The 24,987-nt window shown below is 38.9% G+C and overlaps 2 protein-coding genes across 8 annotated transcripts in view; one reads left to right on the forward strand and one right to left on the reverse strand.

The window, feature by feature from the left end:
• Nucleotides 1-4,532, forward strand: part of LOC311291579 (NACHT, LRR and PYD domains-containing protein 1 homolog) — a 52,104-nt gene extending 47,572 nt beyond the window's left edge. For 5 of the 6 annotated variants that reach the window (XR_014627582.1, XR_014627583.1, XM_084410664.1 and 2 more), the window contains 3 exons: nucleotides 564-650; nucleotides 996-1,113; nucleotides 1,357-2,448. Coding sequence is in view for 4 of the 6 variants with exons in the window: in XM_084410664.1 (XP_084266790.1) it covers nucleotides 564-650; nucleotides 996-1,113; nucleotides 1,357-1,449 (298 nt within the window). In the remaining 2 variants the exon portion in view is untranslated. Of the gene's footprint in view, nucleotides 1-563; nucleotides 651-995; nucleotides 1,114-1,356; nucleotides 2,449-2,871 lie in introns of those variants that run through there. The other variant, XM_084410665.1, reaches the window with a different exon arrangement.
• On the reverse strand, nucleotides 4,527-24,711 carry epc1b (enhancer of polycomb homolog 1 b). Of its 2 annotated transcripts, XM_084410694.1 has the most exons (15): nucleotides 24,376-24,711; nucleotides 23,488-23,572; nucleotides 14,907-15,066; nucleotides 13,836-13,981; nucleotides 10,723-10,929; nucleotides 10,493-10,641; nucleotides 10,047-10,191; nucleotides 9,683-9,841; nucleotides 9,511-9,600; nucleotides 9,235-9,383; nucleotides 8,291-8,655; nucleotides 7,832-7,953; nucleotides 7,191-7,323; nucleotides 6,753-7,104; nucleotides 4,527-5,786 (listed from the first exon to the last, which is right to left on the reverse strand). In XM_084410694.1, exons 2-15 carry the CDS (start codon nucleotides 23,554-23,556, stop codon nucleotides 5,714-5,716), a joined length of 2,319 nt encoding a protein of 772 aa, XP_084266820.1. In that variant the 5' UTR covers nucleotides 23,557-23,572; nucleotides 24,376-24,711; the 3' UTR covers nucleotides 4,527-5,713. The 2 variants fall into 2 exon arrangements, with proteins under 2 accessions (XP_084266820.1, XP_084266819.1); XM_084410693.1 differs by lacking the exons at nucleotides 23,488-23,572; nucleotides 24,376-24,711 and adding an exon at nucleotides 20,126-20,607.
• Between the last annotated feature and the right edge of the window lie 276 nt (nucleotides 24,712-24,987).

Here is a 24,987-nt window from a genome sequence, read left to right on the forward strand (position 1 = left end):
AGTAATTACTCACCCTCATGTTGTTCCAACCCCGTAAGACCTTCGTTCATCTTCGGAATACAAATTAAGATATTTTTTATTAAATCTGAGAATTGTCTCACTCCTCCATAGGCTTCTAAGGGACTGAAACTTGCTGCCCCAGAAAATGTATTAAAGACATCGTTAATATAGTCCAAGTGACTACAGTGGCTCAATTTTAAGTTTATAAAGCGACAAGAATACTTTTACACATGTGCCAAACCTGGATTTTTTTCTTCTTCTGAGGAACACAAAAAAAGTAATTTTAAAGAATGTTGGTGTCCCAAACAGTTTCGGATGCCATTGGCTTCCATTCTATGAACAAAAAATATTCAGTGTGAATGAAACCGTTTTCCTACCAACCTTGTTCAAATGATCTTTGTGTTCTGCAGAAGAAAGTCAGTCATAAAGGGTTTGGAATGGCACGGCCCTCATCCATTTAAATCTCTATGGAATTGATGTGTGAAAAAGAAAGTATAAAGTATGGAATTATCAGTCCCTAAAATCTAAATCATTCTATCTGTATAATCTGTTTTCATATCTAGGGTAAATGCTGACTTTTTACTGGAGGAAGGAATCAAGATCTTGCAGAGGTCATGCACAATACCAGCCAATATTATGACAGTTCAGGGGTTTGTATTGGTTTATCATCATACATTTTGCATCAGTAAATGTCTTTTCCATGCAATTTCATGGAAACTAGAGCTTTCAACCTTTAAAAAGGATAAACATCATAAAAGTATTACTTATGCATATTCCATGTTTTCCACATAATACCTTTTTGTGAGAAACAAACCAAAAGTTTGAGAATTGCTATTCATAGATTTATTTTTCTTTACATTATCCCTATCTCCTGGTTCATTAGCAGTCAATAACGTAAATTTTGGTCTGTTTCTCAAACAAATAATTGTTACAGCAGTTTGTCAGGTTTGTTAAAGACTCTGTAGTGATGCTGTGCTTTGTGCTTTCTGATGAAGGCTCATGTGCAATAAACGGTCTAAAAAATGCACACAATATGAGGACTACAGATGTAGCTGCAACCGGATGATGAAGATTCATCTGAATTCCCACTTTTTCTATAGAGACTATTACAAAGTAAGTTATGACTAATATTAAAAACTAAGAATTCACCAGTAATGAGAACTATAATATGAGCATTTTTTTATGATTTATACAATCAGTCCATATGAATATTGTATATTTAATGTACACGTTTTCAGTGCAATAGCATATGATCATTGGGTGCAGTGTGGATCTTTACATACTGGTCAGCTTTGTATATAGACATATTTCTACTTGATTTATCATGTGTTTTATCTCTTGTCTCTCTCCATTAAGGCCCTGGTTTTGCTGTTAAAGGCACAGCTTGATAACTCGGTGGAAACTGCTAAAGTAGCAGTTTTACTTTACTTAAACTGTGAGTGGGAATAAAGACGTCAACCAAATATATCTAAAATCATTTAGGTGCATGTAATAATAATAGTCATGTGTCAAAGTATTGGTATATTGTGTTTCACAATACATATTGTTTCAAAGCAGCTTTACAGAGTTTTACGATGTTGATGCTTAATTGTCTAATTAACCGCTTAGAGCTGAATGATAGTATAGTTTATACGTGAAGACAATATTTGAGATTTGCTTTATAGTATATATCGTGTAACCATGTGAGAGTATGTATGCAAGCAGAAAAAATTGTATATAGTATATGGGGTTTTAATTTACACAGAGACATGGAGAATTATGAATCTGTAAGGTTTTGTACAATTTATAATAATTTGGTGTATTGACAAGCCTATTTACTAGTATTTGATGATGTTTATCACTGCCACAGATAAATGACAGGTTTTAAGATTTTGGTCATATTTTAGGGACTTCACTGTTGGTGCCTTTTAGAAGAGTCATATTAGAATCTGGAAGTTATGTGTTTTGATTTTACTGAGACTTAAAAACAAACTAATAAAACATGAAAACAAAATCTCTGTCTCTGTATTTGAATTTACATCGATCATGAATTAAAGGAAGGAGGTACCACACTCGGAAACAATTCACACAAAAATGTCTTATCTCGTTCTGTCTATGTTCATATGTACAAATATATGCATATCTCTGCAGCAGATTGTTTTCTCAGTCAGCAGCATGTGTGTATATGATTGTAGTGTTTATTTAAACTTTGCAAATGAAAAGTTGCTTTACATACTGTATGTATGTATAGCAATAGTCTCTTTCAGCTGTTGCACAACTCTGCTCCAAACTCAAGATCTAGAGCCGCTGGGAAAAACTGTGGCATTTGCTGTACAGCCTAAACTATCTGGAAAAGATGTTTGTTTGGAGGAGGGCTCTGCACTTTTCTCATGTCTTGTCTCCTGTTTTGATGGGGGGGTTATTTAGTGTAGCAGATCTGTTCTGCCAAAGACCAACTACTTTAAAGGGATAGTTCATCCAAAAATCATAATTTCCTCACCCTCAAGTTGTTCCAAACCTGTATGAATCTTTCTTCTGCTGAACACAAAAGAAGATATTTAGAAGAATATGGGTAACCAAATAGTTGTTGGGCCCCATAGATTTACATACAATGATAATGAAAAAGAAAATACTATGGAAGTCAATGGGGTCAACGCTTGGTTACCGACATTGTTCAAAATATCTTCTTTTGTGTTCAGCAGAAGAAAGAAATTCATACATGTCTGGAACAACAGAATTTTCATTTAAATAGTCAAAAAAAGAGGTTGAATGTCAAGAACAAGATGCTGGTTGACAGACTGACAATAACCAGTTAGATTTTATGATATAGTCTTGCTGTCGCTTTACTTGATACCAATTCTGTTTGTGTGTGTGTGTTTGTTGTGTGTGTAGTATCTGGATAAAATCAGTGTCAAGACCCACCGCCACCTTTGAAATCACTCGACCTCAACTTTCCACACTCAGAGCTAATTAACATTGACTGGATAAAACTTTTTCAGATATTTCATGAAAGGAGTTCCACAGACTATTCAACAGACCATCCATCCATCCATCTTCTTCCGGGGCCGGGTCGCGGGGGCAGCAGTCTAAGCAGAGATGCCCAGAGTTCCCTCTCCCTAGACACTTCCTCCAGCTCTTCCGGGGGGACACCGAGGTGTTCCCAGGCTAGCCGAGAGACATAGTCTCTCCAGCGTGTCCTAGTTCTTCCCCGGGGTCTCCTCCCAGTGGGACGCGCCTGGAACACCTTCCCGGGAAGGTGTCCAGGAGGCATCCGGAACAGATGCCCGAGCCACCTCAGCTGACCCCTCTCGATGTGGAGGAGCAGCGGCTCTACTCTGAGCTCCTCCCGAGTGACCGAGCTTCTCACCCTATCTCTAAGGGATCGCCCATCCACCCTGCGGAGAAAGCTCATTTCGGCCGCCTGTATCCGGGATCTTGTCCTTTCGGTCATGACCCAAAGCTCATGACCATAGGTGAGAGTAGGAATGTAGATTGACCGGTAAATCGAGAGCTTCGCCTTGTGGCTCAGCTCCTTCTTCACCACGACAGACCGGTACATCGACCGCATTACTGCAGAAGCTGCACCGATCCGTCTGTCAATCTCCCGTTCCATCCTTTCCTCACTCGTGAACAAAACCCCAAGATACTTAAACTCCTCCACTTGAGGCAGGAACTCTCCACCAACCTGAAGTGGGCAAGCCACCCTTTTCCGACTGAGGACCATGGCCTTGGATTTGGAGGTGCTGATTCTCATCCCAGCCGCTTCACACTCGGCTGCAAACCGTCCCAGTGCATGCTGAAGGTCCTGGTTTGATGAGGCCAACACGACAACATCATCTGCAAAGAGCAGAGACGAAATCGTGTTGTCACCAACCCTGACACCCTCCGGCCCCTGGCTGCGCCTAGAAATTCTGTCCATAAAAATTATGAACAGAATCGGCAACAAAGGGCAGCCCTGCCGGAGTCCAACATGCACCGGGAACAAGTCTGACTTACTGCCGGCAATGCGAACCAAGCTCCTGCTTCGGTCGTACAGGGACCGGACAGCCCTTAGTAAAGGACCCCGGACCCCATACTCCCAGAGCACCCTCCACAGGCCGCCGCGAGGGACACAGTCGAATGCCTTCTCCAAATCCACAAAGCACATGTGGACTGGTTGGGCAAACTCCCAACTCCCAAACTAAAACTTAATTTTAGTAACTCTTATTACCGATATATTTGAAGAGTCTTAGAACCTGTAACCTAATAAAACATGAAAATGTCTCTAGATGTCAATTAAACTAAGACGTTAACAAGTTCGTCAGGTATCGCTTAAAATGGATTCAACCAAAAATTAAAATGGTCCTTTTACACATCTTTATGTTGTTCCCAAACCTGTGTGACTCACCTTTCATTAAGGCTAATGTAATTAATAAAGGGGACTTGACAATCATATTTTCCCTGTATTGAATTCTACATAAAACTGCATGTGTCATGAAGAGAAAGAGCTGTAATTGTTCATAGCAAATCTGAAATAAATAAAAATGACAGACAGAATTGTGCTGGTCAAACACTTAATGCCCTGGGTTTATTAAACATTTTTTGTCATATAAGTTTTTTTTTTTTAATTCATTCTTCCAGGTGGGACTAAAAAACACCTCAAAGATAGATGATGCCATTGGAACGGGCATTCAGATTGTGGTACATACAAACAACAACTACGAGTAGCCTTGTGAGGTACCGTCCTCTTCACAGAAGAGAGCTCATGCTGGCCCCACAGGAAGGGTGCCACCATGAAGTCTTACAGGAAACAAAACGTCCCTTTTTTGTTCGTTTTCCTTATTTTCATATAAAGTGGAATGATGATGATGATAAAGAAACATACTGAGATGTCACTGTAGTCCTCTCCCTTATGAACTACTGTTACACACGAATAACAGACAGGGGACGTACAATCAGTCATCAAAAACAGAGGTAATAAAAATAAACCCATTTTTTAAGTTTCACAAACCCCAAATGAAAAAGGGTCTCTCAGATTCCAGAAAAAAAAAAAAAAAAGACTCAGAAAACATACAAAAGCAGCATTGATTAAAAAAAAAAAAATTAACAAAAAAATAGTGCTTGAGTGGAGTGGGAGCAGCCACATGAGAAAGAGAGAGAGAGACAGATGAACCCCTGCTGCTTTTCCAACAAGAGATGTTCACATACAATGGCTTTACCTACACACACACAGAAACCCAGGAGGTTACAGTGTAGTAAAAAAAATTAAGAATTTAAAGGGGGAAAAAACAAAAATAAACAAAACAAAACTGTAAACACCTCACAATAAATAGATAAAACAGCAGGTTTTGCACCATGCATGTGACACATACATTCAGATACAGTCTCACAAACACTTGAACATTCACAATCTCCGACACGCACACACAAACTGCACACACGCTACGAAAATCGCAGTTTTTTTCAGATTTTTTTCCCAAGTGCAAAACATCACAAATGAACGATTTCTGTATTCAAGTAATGTTATATACAAGGGGGTGTATTACAAATATGTATGTACATAGAATATTTTCAATATTTCATAATTTACAGATGTTGATATTTTAACAGTAACAAAATTGAGGAAAAACAAAAAAAGATGAGCATTGCAATTAAGTCCCAACGGCTGCCACGGAAACAGCGTCGCTACGATGCATAGCACCTAAAGGAGACGCCTCGATTGAGAGGTGGTGTGTGAATGGCTGAGGGGGCGGGGCTACGTGACCTCCATGGCAACTGTGTTGTCTGTTAGACTGTTTAACGGCGGTTTCTCTTGATCGTGATTTTCCCTGCAAGACAAAACTCGATTAAATCAACTGATCATGTGACTTCAAATTAAACCTATTACTTTAGTCTAGTAAATCACACAAAAAACAGTTGCTAAATAAAAAGAAACACTAACAGCAGGGTTCCCACACCTTGGTTAACTTCAAATTCAAGGACCTTTCAAAGACTTTCCAGGTCCAATACCCTCAAGTTCAAGGACTTAATGTGGGAACACTTTTATTGTGTTCAACAACAAACATTGAGGTTCCATCATAGTAGTTTCGTGCGCGCGTGAACGTCATGGCAACGTACAACACAAAGTACCTCACGCGAGAAACACTTAACGTAACGCGTAACTGACGTAAATCAAACAAGCGAAATAACACATTAGCGGACCGGAGGGAATATGGAATTTTTTTCCTAGCACAAAATAAATTCAAGCACTTTCAAGGACCTGTATCTATCCAATTTTCACAAACTTTCAAGGACCCGTGGGAACCCTGACAAACAGTTACTAAAAAAAATTTCTCTACAACGTAAATTACACAGCCATTTTTGAAGCACTTATGTTCACTTTTTAAACCATAAGTAACTACAGTAGTCAACATTTGAAGTGGATCAAAAAAAAGTTCAAAGTTGTCCAAAGACAAGAACGGGTATTGTTCAAAATTCATGTATAACTTTGATGAAAGGTTTTGATCCACTGCAATTGTTGACTACTGTAGAAAAGACAGCTTGGGGTGTGAGTGTGTAATTTACTTTGTAGAACAAAACATTTAAGTATTGTCAACTTATGTTTATAAATTAGACTTCCGGGTTCTGATGTCATACCTATAGCACTCTAAAACCCTAATCTATTTTTTATTTCTAATTTTCCAAGCAACTTACCATATCACTATTTGAGTTTTATTTCAATTAGCCTAATTGCGTAGGCCTACTTTTAATTTCCATTTCATCAGGAATATTCCTTTGATGCCACAGATTCTCACCTGGGCCCCATGTCGAGTGTAGTTGACCCTGCGGTGACCTTTGGGATGGGTCTGTTGGCGTTGACAGCGAGTTTTAGGGCAGAGGCGGGAACGGTGAGCTGACGCTGGAGCTGGAGCTGGCGCACACTCAAGGTTCCTGCTGGTGACGGCACGCTCACTCTCACGGCCCCGCCCACCAGCGCTTGGCCAGGGGCGGGGCCAGCTGTGCTGACGTGATGATTGGCCGAGGAGGTTCCGTTGTTAGTGGTGGTGGTGGCAGCAGCGGGAGAGGGGGATGAGGTGAAGGTAGGGCTGGCAGATGGAAGGATGGACGACACTGCAGAGCTTGTGTGATGTAAGCCCTTATAGACGCCTGCAGAGTCAAAGTTAAAGTTCCCGAGTCAAAAATAAACCATTATATTATATATTAAGTGAAAGTGTACAGTTTAAAAGACCAACCTGAGGCTGAGACGACTCCATTGACACCAACTCCCTCTTCTTTACTCTTCAGCGCCATCAGCTGGTCAGAAGTCACCAATGCAGAGGCAGCAAACTGAGCACTGGCGGCGTCTATCGTCTTTGACACCAAACTCTGAGATAGGAAAAAAAATATATACATTTGACAATGATAAAACAGCAGCTCTGGTGTATCCATTAAAGATATTTTCCATGTTTTTATGTGATCAACAAATTATGATTTTCAATTACAAGAAGCAGCAGCATTAACCCATTTCCTGTTATTTAAGGCCAAGGTAATACGTGTAAAGTGTTATGAATGTACATTCATTTTTTGTTTTACAAATGAAAAAAAACCTTATGATTTATAACTAGATTTACTGTTAACTGCGGAAACATGTCCATTTTGGGAAAAGGAATAAAGGGTCTTCAAACAGCATTGCATTTCTAGTGCAAACTAATGACAACAACAGAAGAATGTATTCTCATGACTATTTAGCCAAAACACAAGACTTAAAACATTGTCCCATGTAAAGAGGACAACCATTCAATCGAAATCAGTAAGCACATCAACAAATTCTTGTTCATATCAACATGCAGTGACATGACATGAGGCACTAGAGACGCTGTCACAGAAGGCTGACCTGGGGGTTGTTGGTGACGGCTGTGCTGCCGGCCCGCTGCTGTAGTTGGACCTGTTCAATCTGCTGTTTCTGCATCAGTGCGAGATGCTCCTGGTGCTGCTGGTACTGCTCAGGGGTGAAAGCTGCAGGAGCACACAGAGAACCGATCAGTGACGTCACATCCAAGACAGCACAAGAAATGCAAAAATAGTTAAGTGAGAATATTGACATATTAATCGCAATGAAACCGCACGTGATTCAGCAAAGGCTGTGGTTATTTTATGCACGGCTTGTCTGTGCAGTGCGGCTGATCGGTAGTAAATGCTGCTCCATCTGAACACCAGAGGGCGCTCTCAGAAGTGGTTTACAACACACCTTTTAAAAGCAACTTTATAACTTGTTACAAAACTTTTTCTGCCTTGATAAAGCAAATCTGAGATTAGTAGCTACACACAAACGGTCTGGCAACAGTGGACTCACCCGGTGTGGGTGGAGGGGCAGGTGGTCTGGTGTAGGAGGCGGGGCCTCTCTGCGTCTGAAGCGTGCTAATTGGGCGGATGAGGAAGCCACGGCGAGGTCTGCGTGCGGACCAGTGCTCGGGATTGTCGGGATCGTCAGGCGGTGCCGTCCGAGGCTTGAAATGCCTCCAGCGACAGGCTTTGATATTGAGCAGGACTTGTGTGAGGTCAGGTGAAGTGGAGGAGGGGGCAGAGGTATCTGTGCTGGTGTGTGAGGTATCCATGCTGGGCTGCTGGGTGGGAGACAACGATGGGAATGCGGGGGAATCCGGGTCCAGCCCATGATACACAGTATCCAATTCGGAATGAGCTCGGTCTAATAAAACCCTACAAACAGATGGGAGAAAGAAATTTAGCTTGCAGAGTGAATGTGGTTTAAATATTTCATGTTATATTTATATATACACAATTCATTTGTACTACCTTCATTTATATTAATTTGCACATATATATATGCAGTTAACTGCAGTAATATGACAATGTTCACATTTGATTAAGTGTTAAATTCAAATTCTCAGTAAATGTTAACGTGATTAAGAGCAAATTTACAGAATTAAAATCACAAATATTAATTGGTTAGATCCAATGAAGATAATACAAATTATCTGTCATACTAATTCAATTGCAAATTATAAATAATGATAATACATATTTGAATTAAACTGTACTTTCCCAGCAAATTTAAAACACACAATTAACTGAAATTATATTATCTTCATATGTGCTTAATTGTAATTTAATTTGTATTATCTTCGAGGACCCGTTCAAATGAACTGAAACATACATCATATAAAAGTTCTCAAATGATGAGAATACAAATGAACTGAACTGCAATTACTCATAACAAAAATATTTGCTGATATAATACATTAACTGCAGTTCTGTAAGATAAGGGTCTCAACTCACCTGCCCCCTCTGCCCACTCGTCGCCGTGCCAACCCCAGGCATCTCCGCGGGACCGTGAGCATGGTGAGAGAATAGCGATACCGCACATCTGCTACCCCGCCCTCGGCAGGGTCTGACCAGGGCCAACCGGACACGAGTCCCGGACGTACCTTTGACAAAAAAAAAAAAAAAAGAATAATTTACTACAACTACATGGCCTAGACCACAGCCTCACACTGGATGAGAGTATACTTTTTTTACTCCAATTCATGCATATTAAGATGCATCACAACGTACAGCTTGATAGTGACAGCCTGTTCTCCTCCTGAACCCAAACACACCATCTGGATCGTTCTCCTCCTCGACTTCTGAAGAACCAGAGAGCATCTGAGGAAATGAAAAGGAGAATGTTAAACCAAGAGAAAGCAGAAAAGGATTCCCATGAACCTCTGTGATTTAACACGTGTACCTGTGAGAAGGGTTCATCGTCTGAGCTGGGAAAGTCATACTGATTGAGGTCTTTAGTGTTAAAGACTGCCGGGCCTGAGTGAACAGAGCCTGCAAACGGCAGAGGCTTAGCCTTCTTCTCATACTTTCGTTTCTGCCGTACAACCTCTGGCTTATCCATCTATAGCCGAACATTAGAAACAAATACACACAACGTTTATTCAATAACTATCACTAAATAATTCTGTTGTACTGGACAAAAATGGGAATACACAGAAATAGAGATAATGTAGCAGTAGCAAAATGCAACAGTTGCACAGAATGTGTTTTTACCATAAGGGGAAGCCAGCTTGCCCATATAAACATAGCTCTGAGTGTGTGTGTACCTTGATTTTGTAGTCCCGGTCATGTTCTGTGTGTCTGTACTGGTTGCTGTTTGTGATTGGGATCAGAGGGATGACTGGTTTCTCCAAAGCTCTCTGAGCCAAAACCTCTGCCATCACCTCCCCTCCAAAATCAGCCATGTTGTTCCTACACACACACACACACACACATCATGAGCTCAAACAATACACACTCCAGGGATAACCAATCTATAATACCACGGTTTTCAAAACAAGGAATTTCTGTGAATTTTCCCAAGTGTCCAATCAAAATATTTTAGAGCTAAATATAAGAAACATATATTACAAAACATGATAACAAAATATATTTACTATAGAAGTTTAATTGGTTTTTCTAGGTCTGTACAGCACTCAGACTTCCTGTTCTTGATATTTCCAGGTTGAACATGATCACAAGACTCCGGGACCACAAATGAAAAGGTGTGTACCTCTTCTCTACGATCTCCAGCGTGAGGTGCAGCAGCTCTCTTTTGCTCTTCTCTCGTCTCTTGATCATCTCCAGGATGGTGACGGCCCGGCTCAGGTCCCTACGCAGCTTCAGCATTTTCTCGTAAGAAGCTTCGTCGTTCTTACGATTCTGTAGAGGAAGAAAACTTGTAAATCTTTTCTCTTGTTATTCCATAAGCAGAGTCACTTCCTTGTGTGTTTTTCCTCTTACCTTTCGGGTCTGCATCTTCTCCGTTCTGCGCCTAAAGGCCACGTAGGGGTCACTGGTGCTGGAGCCGTCACGCTTCTCCTGTTTGACAACAGGGATGAAAGAGCCGCTCTGACACGCTTTCCTCTTCCTGCTCCAGTACTCATACACCTCCTTTATCAGCTCATCATCCTCCTTCAACAAGAGTTTGGCCTCCTGCAGAGACACCGGCTGAGAGAAAGAATGTTTCTAATTAAGCTTCTTATCAAGATAACAGGCTAATGAACATTAATACCATTAGTAGTGGTCAAAAGACTGTCAAGGCTGAACAACATGGGATTTTTTTCTTCAGGCCTAGTTGGGCCTTTTTCAACCCCGTTCACACCAAGAACAATAAGTGGGGTCAACTCTCATAGAGGCAGACGATAAAACAATTGACAGCCAATTACAATCAATTAACTTAAAATGTGTGCTTCATACAATGAAAATTATATTCTTGGCTGTTGGTGTAGAAGCTAATATAGGTATCATTGTTCTTGCCTTAAACTGACCTTAACAAACAATTCCAATGCATGTCAAGTTCAATTCATTCAATGTTAGTCAATTAAATCAGCAGAATTCAAAGCAATAAATCAAAATATTTGGGATCAGTAAGATTTTTGAGAGAAATTAATACTTTTATTCAGCAAGGATGCATTAAATTGATCAAAAGTGACAAATGTTTTATTGCATTATAAATGTCTTTACTATATATATATATATATATATATATATATATATAAAAAAAATCTCTTTTTTACTTTTTATTAAAAGAAACCTGATTTTTTTTATATGGTTTCCACAAATGTTAAGCAGCACAACAGTAAATCAGCATATAGGAATGATTTCTGAAGGATCATGTGACACTGAAGACTGGAGTAAGACTGGTGCTGACAATTCAGCTTTGCCATCATATGTATAATAAATAAATATTAAAATAAGTTATTTTTAATTGTAAAATTTCACAATATTACTTTTATTGCTGTATTTTTTTTATCAAATAAATGATGGTGAACATAAGAGACTTTCAAAAACAAAAATCTGACCAACCCCAAAATCTTTGAACGGCAGTAAGACTTGATTCTCAGAAAACATTCGCATGATCAGCTACGGTAAGATGCGGTGACAAGTACAGTGGGCTGATACCCTTATTGATGAGCCATGACTCGGTTCAAACAATAATAGGTCAAAATTCATTCTCTATACAATTAAACAGGTGGTGTGTTGTCCATTCACAAGGCTGACAATCAGAATGAACTAATACTTCTGATCAACTGGCCTGGCTCATACATCAGCTTATGAATAGGGCTGAAACGATTAGTCGACATTGTCGACAACGTCGACAATAAAAAATTGTCGACAAATATCTTTGTTGTCGAGTAGTCGTTTGATCCCACGTGACCTAATGTAACGGCCTGCAATATCGCGATTTGACCGCTACGGCGCTGTAGCGCTAGAGTGTAATGCAGCCGTTACAAATGCTATTGCGGTAGAAGAAAACACAGCGCGAATTATGACGGAGTGCAAACGAATCCGAACTAGTAAGGTGTGTAAAGTTTCACAAAACTTCAAACCAAGAATGCTGTCGTGTGCAATACATGCAAGGCGTAACTTGCTTTTCACAGGAGCACAACATGCATGTTAAAGCACTTAAAGAGGAAAAACCCGGCACGAGACGAGCCGGTGAGAGGTGAATGTTCTCCAGCTGGAGCTAACGTAAATAACTAGCAGTAAATCTCTTTTTAGAGAATGCAATACTACTAATAATAGCAATAATATTAACAATAATAATATAATTACAGTAATGTGATGATTATTCTTGCATAGAATAAAGCTTGATCGAGCTTAGGAGTCAGGGCTGTTTTTATTATTGTAACTATTAGTTATTACAGTCTTATCACTTGCCTGTATTTTGTTCCATATTCATGAAGACTTACAAAAAGAGATGTTATGAAGAATATCATGTCAGTTATTTTTTTATACTGTAAATTAAAAGGTGAATGAGAATGTCTCTGTCAGCTCAGCTGTCAATTTTTTTTTAAATTGTGTTCTTATAATAATTGTTTGCAGTTTAAGTTTGTCTGTAATGCAGCTGATAATTTTTTTTTTTTTTTTTAATTTCTATTGAAAGAGAACCGAATATTTAACCAATGCTTTTTGCATTTGTGTGTGATTTGAGTTAGACAGAAATCTGAAAACTTAAAGAGAATGACCTGTTTAGTTGGCTCAAAGTTCATTAAACCAACCATTTCAAAAGCTGAAGTGATTTTCTTTTTTTATATTATAGTTAGAATATGTATAACTCAGTGTTTTAACTAATTGAAAAGGCTGAATAATCGTTCCAAACTTACTGATTAGTCGGCGAAATAATCGACGATTAGTCGATTAATCGTTCTAATAATCGTTAGATTAATCGATTATCAAAATAATCGTTTGTTGCAGCCCTACTTATGAATAATCATTAGCTCTACTGGGCTTACAGTTTTACCCATAAATCAGCTGCAGAACAAGCATGCCCTTACAGAAACACTAGTGCAGTCTAGGGAACAGTTCGTGCATTCAAACATAAATTTAATATGCTTATTAACAAGAAACAAACACACACTTTATTTTCCTCAAACAAGCAAAACATGTTACAGCTACACTCTTATCGGAAAATGTTATCGATTCAAAGCAGTCTTGTGGTCAAAGCAAATCACTAGCAACGCCAAGGTCATGGGTTTAATTCCAAGGCAATGCATAATCTGATAAAACGTATACCTTCACTGCAATGCAAGTCACTTTGGATAAAAGCATCTGTCAAATGAATAAACATGCAAATGTAAAAATGTTTTGATTATATGAAATCCTATTCGCTAATTTTATTGTATTATTGTGATATTTCAGAATCCATAAAAACTTTGTCATGACCAGTAATCAAATAAAATCCATCTGAAGGGTCTCTGAAATTAAACTCTTGAGCAAAGATCACAACACCTAAATGGGCTCAAAATCAAAACCACAATTGAAATCCTTCAAAAATAAAAAATAAAAAAGATATCTACAGTTCTGACAGTTCTACAGATATCTACAGTCCCAGTTCTGCCCGTCACTGGTACCTGCTGTCCGCTGCCTTTCTCCAGCCGGTCGATCATCTCTTCAAACTGCAGGGCCCCTACGTCCATCTTCTTCTTCAGCTTATTTACAAATGCCTCATCCTCGGAGTCCAGGTCATAATCTGGCTGTTCTGTGTCCAGACTGAACGCTTTATGTAGCAAGAGTAGATTGGAGAAAGTGGGAAAGAACAACAAGAGTCAAAACAGTTTTACTGTGAATCAAAACCACAATAATCCAAGTTTGACTGCAGGTAAACAAACCAACCGTGTAGTCATTAAAGGTGCAATGTGTAATTTCTGAGCCTTTAGTGGCATTAAATGGAATGCAATCTGTTTGAGAGGACCAGCATGGCTGTGTTTACATTTAAAATTGTGACTTTAACTTGTGCGCAAAATATGATTTTCGCATAAAACAGCAAATAAAGCAGCGTTTCCATCCCATGTGTTCAAGAGAACAAAATCATCACTTCCTGGGAAATTGGTGTAAAATATCTATAGTAAAAATGCAAGTTGCTACAATCAGGGAAGCCACTGTGGCTCTTACTTCCTACATCATAAATGACTTTGTCCATCTCAATTGAGCACACAAGATTTATACACGTTTTTATGCATATTTTAAGCATATCTTGGCATTTCCATCAAGTGTTTTTTTTAAATGCGATATTCCAAAATGTGCATTGAAATAGGTGGATGGTAACATAGCTACTGACTCCAACTACCATGAGTTTGGGGCAATTTGTTTGTCTGAACCAAATGATCAAGGTTTGGCTGGTTAGGCTTGGAAACTCCAGGTAGAAAACAAACTACACACTCCGTACAGCATCTTTCTCCATTGACGGCCATTCAAAAGTAGCATTTAGACACAATATTTGATTATATCATAATCAGTGTTTCACCATTGCGCAAGTCTGTTTTATAAGGCTCTTGCAAAATGGATTTATTTTATTTCCTCTTTGCTGCCTTTCATGTCACAGCTGAGTAAAGTCAGCAGTAAAAGGCGTGAAGGACACGTAAACCTCAAGCCCTCAATCTGAATGTGAGATATTTGTTCTGGGTAAAGGCTGAATGACTCACGCTGTATGTGAATGAGCTGTTTAGGCATCCTGAAGTCCCCCGGATAGAGGGACTCATAGTAGGCGATGTTGCTCTCAGCCTCTGGGACGGGAATCACCATGTTGTCTCTCTTCTCCCCGTACACCTGCTGAGCAGAGATCGCCCGCTGGAGATGGTGTTCCTACATAAACACACACAGACACATAAGACAAGATTTAATTAAGTTGCAAGTGCAATTTAATGTGGGGTTTGGCTGATTGACAAGTCATGTGACTAAATGCTAAGATTATCGATCATAAACAGACTCCACTTTAAGATATTGTTTGGAGTTTCACACTCAACGTATAAGCAGCATATAGGAACGGACTTAAACCACACCAGCATATCCAATAAATTATTTTTTTTGCACCAAAAAAAAAATATTATTGCATTGCCCCTTGTTAATTAAACACAAAAATGGTATTCTGATCAACACACATATGCTTCCTTTAAGTTTCATTCAGAGAGACAGGTTTAAGAACAGAAAACAAAAAGCGCTGTAAGTAACTTCGCTAAGCAATCCTTCATCTTTGTGTCCCTGCAACGTCTGTCGGTGGAACGCGTTTGGCCTCATTGTTATCAGAAGCCACGTTCCCACCGAAATTACCTAGAACAACTTGTCTCAGGAACTTTTTTCCTCCAGACCAGTTTCCATCACAGTCTAAAGTATTGTGAAGATTAGGCAAATTAGTCCGATAACGTAGGACTGCGCACGACTTTCCAATTCTCACTGGATTTCGTCCTCCACATTTAATAATAAAGCCTGACACTCATTGTTGATTCGAATAGCAAACAACACACTTGCACACACCGCAACAAACATTTAAAAATGGTGGTTTGAAATAAAATGCTGCGTGAACTCAACCAATCAGCATGTTTAGTGCCCAAGATATTTCCAACTAAAAGAAAATATCAAGATATAAAATGTAAGCTTGTTGTGTATATTTGCTAATAAGCATGTTCAGAAATGGTGACAAATGTAATGATTGAAAAATAACACCGTTCTCATTCAACTTCATTTAAATAAAAGATTATCTTTTTTTTTTTTAATGAGCCTTTAGGCCTTAATGCCCATCCCTAATCTCAAAGCTTTGCAACCTCAAAAGTGGAATGCAACAGAAACACAGTGGCCAGATGAGAAGTAGAAGTCTTCAACAGTCAAACAGCACAGCACACTATCAGCACAGTAAAAATGAGGGATGCACAGAAATGTAAATTCTGGGCAGACAGCGAAAATTCTGAATGCATTTAGCCGAAAACCTACACTAAATAATAAATTAATTAAATTAAAACTCAATTATCAACACTCAAATAGCTATTGCACATTAGGCAGTTTATATTTTAAACAGTTTTATTGATGTCTTTCCAAGAGGAAACACTGATTGAGCATTTACATGAAACAGGATTCACTTTGTTCTGATATATCTTTCAACATACCTTCTGGTGTTCATCTATGTTTATTTTGTGCTGTCTGATTGTTTTAAGTTTTTAACACCATGGTAGCATCACAGCTATTTAAAATGGCAAATACAAGGTCAATATCACAATCCATAAAATTATTTATTATATAAAACACTATTAAAAAGCGCTAAAATGCCATTTATTGTTTGAATTTAAAAGTGGAAGCTCTGCTTCATACTAAAAGTAACAAAGCTTTTTGTGGTTGGTGGATGGCAGGTGCGCTACAAATGTTTAGTGAAGTTCATCAACAGAAAACAGCACAGAACATCAGATTTTAGATAGAAACCATATCATTACCGATTAAAACTGAGAAATTAATATCGCCAATCCAAAGCTAGCATCAACACAGCTGACATGTTTAACTGTTGTAGCTTGTCCACTTTGTGTGCACAAAACAGACGTTTAATTAGTGCTCCTCCGACGGCACATTTTGACTGCTCAGCATCTCTTTCGGTCACTGATTTTCCTGAATTTTGATGCATCCCTACTAAAAACATCAACTGAACTAATCGACTGCTGTGGCCTATCCTTAGTTCCCACCAACGCAAGGAAACCATTGACACCGCAGAGCTGGATCTGCCAGATGCAAACCGAACCAAAACATTGGCATGCCAGTACAAAATACTGCACATGCTCCAATCTCAGCAGACGGCAAGACACCGACCTCACTAAACATTGTTTTTTTTTCTCAAATATACATTCACTTACAAGATAGCGAACACTGACCTCTAACAAACTAAACTGGTCAACTTTTTTTTTTGCACATATGAAATCATTCTAATACGCTGATTGGTTGTTTGGTTGAAACATTTTTGTGGAAACTCTCTCTAAAGAACAGCATTTATTTGAAATATAATTATTTTGTAACATTATAAATGTCTTTAGTGTAACTTTAATCAATTTAATGCATATTTGTTGAATAAGGTAATTTATATTATTAAATTTTTTTTTTAAAGATCTTACCCCAAAGTTTTAAATGGTAATGTGTCCACACAGCGACACTAGAGTTGTATATATAGGGTGGCCAAGGCTAATTCCGTAAAACAAATTTAATGTATAACCATAACCTGGCATAAAAAAGGCATGAATGAAACCTCGGATGTCTGATTACATTCCATTACCTATACATACCTATAATGTCATTTTAAGATACTGTGACTGCACTGCGTGTATTACTAGCACAGATGTAAACATAATGAACGTTAGGCTACTGGAACTCTTATTTCTCTGATCTGATTAGTGAAATATCTAACGGTACCTTACAGTGACTTTCATAAAAGTTGTTGAGGAAAGCCTGACACTTAAACTTCAAACAGGGATGCCAACTTCTGAGTTCAGCTTTGAGTGAGAATTATTCCTGTGGGAAAATAATTATTCATAAGCCTGCGATTCAATATCGATTAATTTGGACACATGCACGGATATGTAGTAGGCTACACTTAATTAAATTGAAAATCTCTCAACTAACAAACTTTACAGGGAATTATTAGACGTTAAATGAACAACTGATTTGTATACAATTGCATATGAGACTGTTTTTAATACAAATATAATGAATACGTCATTTTAGTGCATAATTTCTGCAAAACGCTCCTCTCTAGAGCACATTTTTCTTGCTAATTATAGAGTTTATGGACACTGAGATGAGATTAGTTCACATGCGCTCCTGCTTCACTTGAACTCAGGCGGCTACAACAATCTGTCACGAAACAGTTTTATCATTTAAATTTCGTAAATAATATGAACATAATTTGAAAGCTAAGACTTTGTTTCATATCAAAATTAATCTGCACTCTCTTGTCTGTCAGCACATTGTGTTTTTCACAGCGTGAGAACATTGTCAATAACATAGTCTCACGCTGAAAGTGCCAGTGGACCCCCGGACATCCCTCTAGCTCTGCCACAGTATCAAGGGTTTCCACAAAAAGCATCACAACAGTTCTTAACATTGAGAATAAGAAATATTTCTTGAGCAACAAATCAGAAGATTAGAATAATTTCTGAAGGATTGTGACACACTGAAGTCTGGAGTAATGATGCTGAAAATTCAGCTTTGCCATCACAGAAATATATTATACAGTAACACAATAAGGTTTCATTTGCTAACATTAATTAACATATTAACTAACATGAAAAACACATTTTCTACTGTATTTGTTAGTCTTTGTTCACGTTACTAAAAACACAGCTGTTCTCGTTTGTTCACGTTAGTTTGCAGTGCAAACTAATGTTAGCAAATACAACTTTTGATTTTAATAATGTATTAGTAAATGTTGAAATTAACAATAACAAAGATTAATAATGCTGTAGAAGTGCAGTTCATTATTAGATCATGTTAACTAATGTAGTTAACTAATGTTAACAAATGAAACTATTCAAATTGAAAGGTTTTTAAATTGAAATATTTCACAGTATTGCCATTTTTACAGCAAAAAAATAATAATAAATAATAATAATATTTCATCAAATAACTGCAGCCTTGAGGAGCATAAGAGACTTCTAAAATATAAAACAGTCAGTGGGACAGCAGCACATACACTTGTCTGTCATCTCACACCAAACACCCTAACATGAACAGTCTTGACACCTGTCCCAGAGTGCTGAGGTTAACACCAACGTCTAGCATTTTAACACATTCACTTTTAGACAGACATGTTTACTACATGCATATTATTTCCCCCAGCACATTTGCACGCATTAATAGATCAGTGTGTAACATGTGAATCATTCTCATTCAAGATTTGTAAATCAAATATATGTGGAACAAGAACAACGTAGTTTAAAACATGTTGATTTATTTCTTTGATTTTATGCATTTAAAAAAATAAAAAATAAATCACAACTGAGAAACAGAAATACACAGACAAATGTCATGGGGGAAATAATTTAAGTTTAATGGATCCGACCTAAATATTTCCATATTAATAATTGCTGAAAGAGAAGACTGTTTCATTTAATGTGTAAAACGTTTACTTGATCTACAGAACAGATGAAATAGAGATGTCAAGAGCTTGAGAAAAGAAAACAAGGCCTCATGTGCGCCCCTGCCCCCCGGTCAAATGGATCACTGCATACACCTAAACAGACCGGTAGGGCCAGATATGCTTCCTCTGTCAATTCAGAGATGCATTCACAGATGCATTCACATTGCACATAAATGTAATTGCTTCTAAGCATACCTTCTTTAAGAACACATGCAATTAAAGAGAAATATATGCTTTCTTTGATATGACAGGTTTTCTGACCAAAGCGTGTGGCTCATTAAAAAAAAAAAAAAAAACATCTTTGCATGGACACTTTGAACTGTTCAAATATGAAACATTACTTCACTGATTGTTTTGCTGGTCTTAATTGGTGATTTCTGTTTAAGGGCGCGGAGATTGGCGCCCCCTTTGGTTCAGTGCGCGTTACTGCACCTCCATGGAGCCCTAATATAAATCAACAAAATGGCGGCTTTCCCCGTGGTCACGTGACTCCTTTGTACTCCGTAACCCCTCTATCGGCAAAAATACTGCGTAGTAATCACCTCCGAGGTTATATTTGCAGAGAAAAACGTTTAATATTTGGGTCCAATATACTAAACCTCGACCGTATCGTACCGTAAATACAGATTTGACGCGTTTCTGCAGGAGAAATGGCGGCCATTTTGTGTACACTGGCGCAGAGAAGCAAGGGACGCGCCTCTGACAAGAAAAATGAAATTATTTCCAAAATACATGATTCGAAGCAATAAAACGTACCGATTCCTCCTCTTTCTCCATCCCCGTGGGCATCTGTGGTACTGCCCGGTTAATAGACGCATATTCGTGCAGATCGGGCAGGTCCTCGCAGCGGAAGACGGGTAGAGGCTTGGAAGCGTCCAGCGCCCGCGCCCGAAACGACAGTTTACTCATTTTTCTTTATATTTCGAGATGCAGCATAAATCTATCCGATCCCCTAATGTTCCCTACTAGTCCGATTAAAGTTCTCATGGATGATGCCGGTTCGGTGTCCAGCAGTGCACGGGTCACTCGGTGGAGGTGGCGGGGCGAGCAGAGGCGCGAGGCCGGGTGTCGGTCGCACTCTCTCGGTGTGTGTTTCCAACGCGCTCCGGTCCCTGATTCCAGGCTCAGTGCGCCATGGCCAACATGGCGGACATTAAAAACACTCTTTAACGGTTTGCTCGTGTTGGGCGGCCCAACCCCCCGTTCCCAGATCAGCCATTCCCACATGGGTTTACAACGCATGCGCCTGTGGCGCGTGGAGCAAAGGGGGGAGGGAGTGAAAACCACTCCCATACCTTTTGCAAAGCGCGCCTCTTCAAAAACATTTATTTTTTGCCCAGTGTGCATTAGCATGATATATAATTTTAATTAATATTAGTATTAATATTAATAATTCTTGGCTGCTGGTTCTACTCAATCCATCTTGGAGTCAGCGACTACACATGGTAAAACAGTTGAGCTTGAGCTATGACAGTAAATACATATTTTCACATGTATACACTAGCTATATTTTAGAGCATTTAGTTACCTTCAAGTATTGCATGCTGTATTGTGTATTTGAAAAATAATCTTTGTCTTGACAAGACAAGGCAATTTCCCCAACTTAAGTTACCCAGCTACAAAGTTTTTCTGCTGTACTTTTTTTATTACATTTTTATATAATAAATAATATATTAATATTAAAAATGTTATATAAATATACACATACATACATATACACACACATATACATATATACATATATATATATATATATATATATACATACATACATACACATACATACACACACACACACACACACACACACATATATATATACACACTATATATAGGCTATATAACTATGTATATTTATATAACATAATGTAACATTATAAATATCTTTACTGTCCCTTTTGATCAGTTTGCTGAATAAAAGTATTAATTTCTTTAAAAAATAAATAAATCAATACTGACCTCAATCTTTAGAATGCTAATGTGTGCATATACTTGTATATTTATCTATGTGAGGACTAGTTTGAGTTTTAGACCATCAGAGTGTGGACAGAGTATAGTGGAGATTTTTTGGCTGGTCCTCACTTTCTGACACCCCTTTAAAGGGCTGTTTGAGGGTTAAGACTTGGTTAAGACCAAGCAGCAACCTTCAGGTCTCTCTTTTGAATCAAACACGCTAGAGACAGGCTCCAAAAGAGTCAATCCCATAGACCCCCCATGTTAAAATTTCCAACTTTACAGCAGAACTTACTTTTACAGCCTGGTACGAAAAGTGGTTTTAGTCTATATAGCTAATTTTGCCCTTCATGACAACTGTGAGGGGGGTGAATTTTTTTATAACTCATCCGTTTAAATTAGTTAAAGTTCTGCATAATTAAGGGCGTGGCCACTTGAGTGACAGGTGGATTGCCGCTGCTGTCACTACTAGCCGTTTGTCTGCTGTCTGTTAGCCGTCACGTCACCACAGCTAATCCCGCCTATTTGCCCATTTTTGGTTATCCGGTGGTGACGTGCAGTGACGCACTGCCAAGATGGCGACGTACGGCTCCGTCCACGTTGGGCTTCAAAAATGCTCTTCAGAAACCTACAGATGACGTCACGGACACTACGTCCATTGTTTTATACAGTTTATGGCAGAGACACACCAAGCCGACAGTCTGGCAATCTCAGGCCATTTTTGAGCATCGGTTGGCTTAGTTTTTTCTTTGTGTTCTGCACCGCTGGCTCTAGTTGGACGCCGTCTAGGTTTTTTGGGCCGGTGTCGAACCGTTGGTGAGAGAGAGAACTCTGATTGGCTGTTCAGCATAGTGAGAATAAAAGCAAAAGTGAAGAAAGCAAGCAAAGAAGTAAAGACGGTACAGACAGAAGGCTGTTATAATTTTACATCATCTTACCGGAGCATTCGAATGCACAAATATTTTCATAATAACATAAGCTGACTGGATTGAAGAAAGTGATCAGTTTGATTGATTCGAAATGGTAAGCAAGCGCTGCTTTGTTTACGGTTTGTATGCCTGCAGTCCTAATTTCAGTTTCCCTTTTTGAAATGACGAATATCGACTATTGATACTGCTGATATAGACAGACATTTACTTACACGCTGACACAGAACGCACATGCAAGTTGAAAGTCGCCTGTAGTCCTTTTGGTGTGTTCAAGCGCAGCTTTTTGGTCGAGACACAGCCGGTGTCGGCTCACAAAGATAAGCATACATGTGCGTGTGTAAAGCCATATATTTTTGACCAAATAAAAAAAGATGAAAAAGCAAAAATGTGAATATTTCAAATAATGAATTGCTAGTAAATTTGTTTTTATACACAAGTCTGATATAGAAGTTATTCATTCATACTTCTGAAGTGATATTACTTTTCTAGGCGGTTGAACATCTGGTTTGTGTTACTGACCTAATTCATGAGATCTATAGTTAAACCAAAAGTTAAACAGTAACACTTAGCCTACATATTTGAAATGTGCTTTCCTTTGGTTTTTACAAACTGAGAAATCATATTCTGTGGTTTATACTGTGGATGCGGAGCTCAATTTGTATTTGACTACAAACATTATTTTATTAAAGTACTACTTTTAAAATGATTTGACAGCTGCATAAAAGGTTTTGTTTGTGTTCCACTAAATCACTTGATTTTCACAGGGACATCAGGGAAGCAATGTAGCTTGAATCAAAGATATGTGAATCTTGTGTAAATGCTGGTCAAAGAAGATGACAAAGCCTAAATTTGACTTGAAAAGGAGATTTATCCCCAGTGTTATCTTAGTGATGTTACAGCACAATCTAAAATACTATTCTCACTGGAAACGACGAAGACAAGTGCCTCATGACGGTAATGAGAAGATCATGTTTCACTGCAAAAACATGCACCATTCCCCTTCTGTCTGCTAATGCAGTCCTATACTCTCTCCTTCATACATCCATGCACTTACACTATAATAAGACCACAAGACATCAAGTAACAAGAAAAATATCCATATTTATCAGCATGGAATTATAAAAATCCATGCATTAAGAACATATGATGTAACCACATGTGTTTAGGTATTATCTGATTGAAATGTCAAAGATAAAGCACCTAAGAAGATATGATCAATCGCAAGTGTAGTTTTACCTGCACTCCCAGAAGACTGTCATCGCCCACAGGGGACCCGTCTGACCCTCCAGAGGGGAAACAATCCATCCGGCACCGTACATCCCTGTCACACACATTGACATAATGAGCACTGACCATGACCATGACCAAGACCACACTCTTGACCTCAAGGGTGAAGGTGTTGCCATCTCTGGGACAGCAGCCAAATTATGACATAAGTGCAAATGCACACAGCGTTCTTGTACCAACAAAGGGGCAGTGCTGTGTGTTGTTTTTCCACATTAAATAAGACATCTGCAATAGCGCCACCATGCTAAAAGCCTGAACTATAACGCATTTTAGGTCGCTTCGCGCAAATCCATATGACCGTTCACAATTATGTCACTTCAAATCCGGATTTTACGTAAATGAACAACGGGCGCTCGCTCGTGCAACGAAGCTCGCGGAGCGGAAGAGAATGTAAAAGCTGCTCGGCTAACCGAGAGGGAAAAAACATCTGACAGGACAAAAAAAAAACGAACCATGGCGAGCTTTTAAAGAGGATGACACGTAGACTCGCGGTTAAAGTGCGGAGACGATGCGGCCATCCGCAGTCAAACCTTCTGCAGATATTTAACCTGCGCGAAAAGTGCTCCGTCTTTGTTTCAACCCACAAATACCTCGCGAGCGATCATAAAAATCCGACATTTTATCAAAGTGTGCAGTTATAAAGGCAGACCTATTTTAGGAAGATATTTTGAGTTTATTTTCCAGGCTGATTTGACACAATGATGTTAGGAATATGCTGACGCTCGCCTGCCAAGTTCACAGTTTGACTCGCTCATTCAATAACCCTTTATGTTATTAAAAATACATTAATCGATCAATCCACTTTAAACGGGAGGCAGGCATAAAGTCAAGACTTACCAGCTCTAGATCGAGAGATATCAATGGGTCTGTCCTGAATTTGCCACATTTCAATGTTTCAGACGGCATAACTGTGTAACGCATCAAGGTGGTGTTTGGCAAACAAACGGCACAGTCGTCAGACATACTGTCTCTCTCTCTTTCTCTCTCCCTCTCTCTCTCTCGCCTTTGCCTTCCGCTCGACACGGCGATTAGACAATCTCCTCGGTTAAACGAAGACAACGCAACCCCGTTAAGCGATCCGGCAGGGAAATGAAGGAGTTATTTGCGTCAGATTAAGGCTGTAAGCAGACCCCGGGGAGAGTCCGAGACTGCCACAGGGTTAATAACTTTGCAATGGCAGCGAGACGCCTCCTGATTGGTCAGTGAGTGGCACCAATCACCTGTGGGAAGCTTCAGGCATATGATCTAAGTGGCAACATGAAGAGATGCTGTGGCATAACTAATTACTGCAAAAATACACTTAACCCCTTCCATTGTCTTCAGATCATTTATGACAAGGTTTCGGTATTAAATAATACTTTAAATACAACATAGTTTGTGTTAGCAGGTTATATGAACTTGACAAGATTATCAATACAAACACAACAACAACCAAAAACAACTGTGTTG

The sequence above is a fragment of the Rutilus rutilus genome (genome assembly GCF_951802725.1).
Source record: "Rutilus rutilus genome assembly, chromosome: 6".
NCBI classification, from domain to species: Eukaryota; Metazoa; Chordata; class Actinopteri; order Cypriniformes; family Leuciscidae; genus Rutilus; species Rutilus rutilus.